Source organism: Glycine max, chromosome 9, assembly GCF_000004515.6.
Source record: "Glycine max cultivar Williams 82 chromosome 9, Glycine_max_v4.0, whole genome shotgun sequence".
Taxonomy (NCBI): domain Eukaryota; kingdom Viridiplantae; phylum Streptophyta; class Magnoliopsida; order Fabales; family Fabaceae; genus Glycine; species Glycine max.
This window is the reverse complement of record NC_038245.2, coordinates 19,089,518-19,093,964: the sequence shown is the minus strand read 5'-3', so window position 1 is coordinate 19,093,964 and position 4,447 is coordinate 19,089,518. Positions and strand designations below refer to the sequence as shown.

The 4,447-nt window shown below is 34.6% G+C and overlaps 1 protein-coding gene across 1 annotated transcript; it reads right to left on the bottom strand.

The window, feature by feature from the left end:
- Nucleotides 1-973: 973 nt before the first annotated feature.
- LOC100800198 (uncharacterized) lies at nt 974-3,926 on the bottom strand. The gene is made up of 3 exons (XM_006587115.4): nt 3,594-3,926; nt 2,620-2,949; nt 974-1,744 (listed from the first exon to the last, which is right to left on the bottom strand). The coding sequence occupies exons 1-3, from the start codon at nt 3,822-3,824 to the stop codon at nt 1,220-1,222; spliced, it is 1,086 nt and encodes a 361-aa protein (XP_006587178.1). The 5' UTR covers nt 3,825-3,926; the 3' UTR covers nt 974-1,219.
- Between the last annotated feature and the right edge of the window lie 521 nt (nt 3,927-4,447).

Genomic DNA, 4,447 nt, shown 5'->3' with positions numbered 1-4,447 from the left:
AGGCACAACCATGACAATTGTATCATCCTTTGCATGATGTTAGACACTTAGGGATGAACTGAAAGGTGAACTTAACGAGTCAGAACCATAGGATGAGAGCTTAGGTTTTGATTGAAGACAATAGAATTAATCCTAGGGGTAGAATAAATTAGTAAAAAGCATAAAAGTTTAATTCAACATTACACTACAACAATAGGTGTTAATTCATATGTTGTTCAACTTGTCCATTTCTATTAATTGTGGAACTTTACCTTCATTCATGTACTCCAAAAGTATTATCGTGAGTTCCCACTGCTCTATGCTTATATATGAATATTTTTTTTATATTTGAATTAAGAGTAATTTGTCATTAAAAGATAATTAGGAAGAACTTTGAATTGGTACTTTCGTAGATTAATTAAACAAGAGTTTTGGTTTGAAATACCCTATCATTAAAATTTAAATTTTATCAAATAGAAATATTGTTATCTTTATCTTTAATTTACTCTTAATATCTTAAATCAAACCTTTAAATCTTTCCCAAATCAATTTTTAATATTTTCTCAATTTAATTTATATACTATATTTTACTTATAAAATTGGCATACTACTTCAAGCTCAAATATAAACTAATTAAGAAAGTTAGAAGCATTTAATTATACTATTCTCATTTAAAAATATGTATTTTTCTTAAAATATACTTTCTCGAAACTTGATATCAAGAATAAAAAAGAGTATTAAAAAAATCTCAATCAAGTGAAGAACATAGATAATATCATTAAATGAGCCAAAATTAGTTAAGATTTGTTTATATACTTAAATCCAAGAGTAGATCATTTTTCTCTTGTATTTGAGATCGAAAGGAATGCTTAATATAATACCATTATGTTGTTCAACCATGAATACCTAATGACTAGTCCGGTTTTGATAACACTAGTTTTTTAGAGTACATGTAGTTACCTGTATCAAGTTATAATCTTCACCAACACATACAAAAAAACATGGCTCCATACACAAGTCAAATTCTTATTATTACAACACACAAAACAAACTCAAAAAATCAAATTCCATATCAACAACCAATAGCTGCCATCTATTGCCCCAGAATCTGTGATAGTGTAATACAATTACAAAAGCATTATACATGTTAAGTAACAATTAGCTTCATCATCAACCATTTGTTTAGCCAAAAAATAAAAAAGCACTAAACAATTACAAGTTTCCATGTATATATCATCATCTATGCATGAGATCTCCAACCTAGCTCATCATCTGAAGAACAATCTCTCTGCAGTTCCTGAGGAGGTATGAAGCAGTCCAAGGACAACCCTTTCACATAGAATGCAACATCATCAATTGTCCATGACTCTTCCAGCCTAGTGATGGATGGTCCAGCCTTGAGGTTGTCCCCAAACCTGGTGATCAACGTGGTCGATGAGCCGGCATGTGCAATCATCACACCATCCACAATTCTGTAGTCCTCAATCTTGGTTGACATTGTGGTTTCCCAGTATGTGGGGTGAGATCCTGGTGCTTGGATCCTGGTCAGGTAAGAGTCCCCTAGGTACACCAAAAGGCCACTTCTTTGGCTGAAGTAGCCAAATATGGCGTGCTTGATCATCTCGGCCTTGCTGTCACTCCGCTCAACGAGGTCTTTCTGTTCAGCTGAGAGTTTCAGCACAAAGCAATCCATGCCTGATATTTCTTTCTCCCCCATGTATTGTGCCGCACAGAATACAGAAGACACTGCCAAAGGGTCTAGTCCCTAAAATGCACATAGTGTCACAATTAAAAACAGAACCACTGAAATTAGTACCAAAATAGTAGAGATACCAAGATACAATTATAGATGCTGATCAATTCAATCTCACTGTCACTGCAGAGTGGATCCGGTAGGCTAAAAAGTCAACAATTGCACGTTTTGTGTGAAAACATTCAATTCAACTCTTCTGTTTTAGTCTTCTTAGGCTTTGGTTTTGAAGAATCTTAATTAACAAGTTAGTAAAATTAATCACACATGAATCATGATGGTTGATGAGCAAGTTATATATATTGTGAGGAAGCTGAGAAATACAGAAAAGAAAACACAGGATGGAACAAATGAAAGAAATTTAGTAGGGAAACACAGATCTATTAAATTGGCTGGTTGAATATGGATATATTGAAAGTGTTGTATTAATTAAAATGAACAATAGCAGTAGTGTTAACTGGCATTTATAGCTGTTTAAGCAAATTAAAAGTATTTGATTACCAGTCTACATCTGTTACAGATCTGTGTCAATAACACTTTTTCTTTAAATTTGTTCTCATAATAATTTCCAAACACCATCTTAACATTCCGAAAGGGGTTCTTCCCTTACATTTTATGTCATAACACTATACCCCACCAATTCATGGAGCCAGGGATTAGGTCACAAGTCATACCAATTCAATTTGTGTATAACATAAGATTTTCATACTCAGCATCATTATGCCCCAACATTAACAGTCACATTTAGCTGTCAATTGTGACTCATCTCTAAAAAACACATACCAATGAATACCATCACACCAACCAACAACATAACAGTACAACAACAAACTCAACACCAAATTTGTTAGAAAATTTAAAACAAGACATGATGATGACGATGAACTTGCCTGAAGAGCACGGCGAAGAGGCCGGACGCCGCCTTTGGCAGCGTGCACACCTAGCCAAGGCGTGTGGCGCCAAGCAATGGCACCATTGCTACCAGCCACAACCTTTTGGCCACCCAAAACCAGCTCTATCTGCCACTTATCTGGAACCATTTGCCACATCACAAAGCACCCTTTCTCCAAATTAACGCTGCCACCGGCGGATCCGAGCTCATCCACCACATCCATTGTCACTTTCCCTGTTGTGAACACGTTCTTCACTGTTCCCTCCAACTTCCTACACCCTGTTGCAGCCCTAAAGTGTTGTATGATATACTGTGCCGAAGATGAGACCTATTACATATTACATTTGTTCCAACAAAGGAAGAAAAGAATTATTGAAATGCCTCTGCCATTCTCATATTTTAACTACGCACTCTTTAGAGTAATCAGATGGTAACATGATAAAATCAGTGGCATACATATACAATATAAAGATTAAAGCAGTTCTATGTATAAAGAAAGTGATCAAAAGTAACACTTTCAACTAACTTTTTAATCTGTCAAGAAAGAACATCACTTCAACCATAATCAACAAAAAAAAAGGTAAATTAGCAAGATTCTTTAGGAAAAAAATACACACACGCCCTTTTATTTTTCATAGACACACAAAATGGCATTTTTTTTCTTCTGGTAATTATGAGGGGAAATTTATCTGTGCTTGTAAAGAATAATAAATAGCAGAAGTTAAAGCTTTGTCACTCAATGATATTATCTGACTCGAGTAGTATATTGTTTCTCTTGAGAGATAAGCATGATCTTTACCATATATATATATATATATATATATATATATATATATATATATATATATATATATATATATATATATATATATCAGAAGTTTTCAAACAGCAACACCACAACTTTCTCTTGCATGGTGATGGTGCATTAGAATTTAGAAAAAAGAAAGAAAGAGAAAGAGAAGAAGGGTTTGCCTCATTGAGTGGTAGAATATTGGGGTGGACAGGAACAGGAAACAAAGGGCAACCCAAGACACTAAGGAGGATCTTGAGGTTGGACTTCTTGTTAAAGACAAGAGAAAAATGAGTCTTGATCCAGTTCCAGTTCCTCCATGATTGAAGGCATTTCTTTGGGTTACTATTGTTGTTGTATCCTTCATTTTCTTCATTGATGGGTTCTTCTGATAATGGTGCAAGTCTTCCCATCACAGCCTTTTCTTCTTCTGGTTGTTGAAACGTGAAACACACAACACAGAAAGAGGAAAATGCGTGCGTGCAAAGACTTGAAGACCAAGGCTTCAATGGAACACATACACACTTTGTTGTTGTTGTTGTTGTGAAGTGTTTTAAGTGTTTCAGTACGCGCAGGGTGAGCGCGTGGTTTGCACAGTGGAGAAATAAAAAAGAAAAGAAAAAAAAGTTGCACCACAGTTAACTGCAGAGTGTTGCTAGGTGCACCAGCTTTATTGTTTGTGCACCCTGAATTTTTTGTTAATTTCAAAATTATCTTACATTGAAGATATGCGAGTTTGTAATTGATCCGTATGATTTGTACGGATGAATTTGATCTACAAATATAATTTAAATATATAAATCAAATTGATCCGTATGAGTCATAAGGATCATGTACGGATCAACTTGAGTGAAGGGTATTTTCGTCCATTCACTTAAAATGCTAGATGTACCAACAATAATGTTAAATGCACTTAGCATCATGATGTGACCCAAAGGGTATGATTTGAAAAGAGAGGGTGAAAAAGAAGTGAGAAAGATGGGATAAAATAGAAGTTTTAATTGATTGAGCTTTCAAACTTTTGGATTGCATTATT

Coding starts and splice junctions, on each gene's coding strand:
- LOC100800198 (XM_006587115.4), bottom strand. CDS start 3,824: ATGGGAAGACTTGCACCATTATCAGAAGAACCCATCAATGAAGAAAAT. Junction 2,950..3,593: donor ATATTCTACCACTCAATGAG/GCAAACCCTTCT, acceptor AATATGTAATAG/GTCTCATCTTCGGCACAGTA. Junction 1,745..2,619: donor CTCTTCGCCGTGCTCTTCAG/GCAAGTTCATCG, acceptor TGTGCATTTTAG/GGACTAGACCCTTTGGCAGT.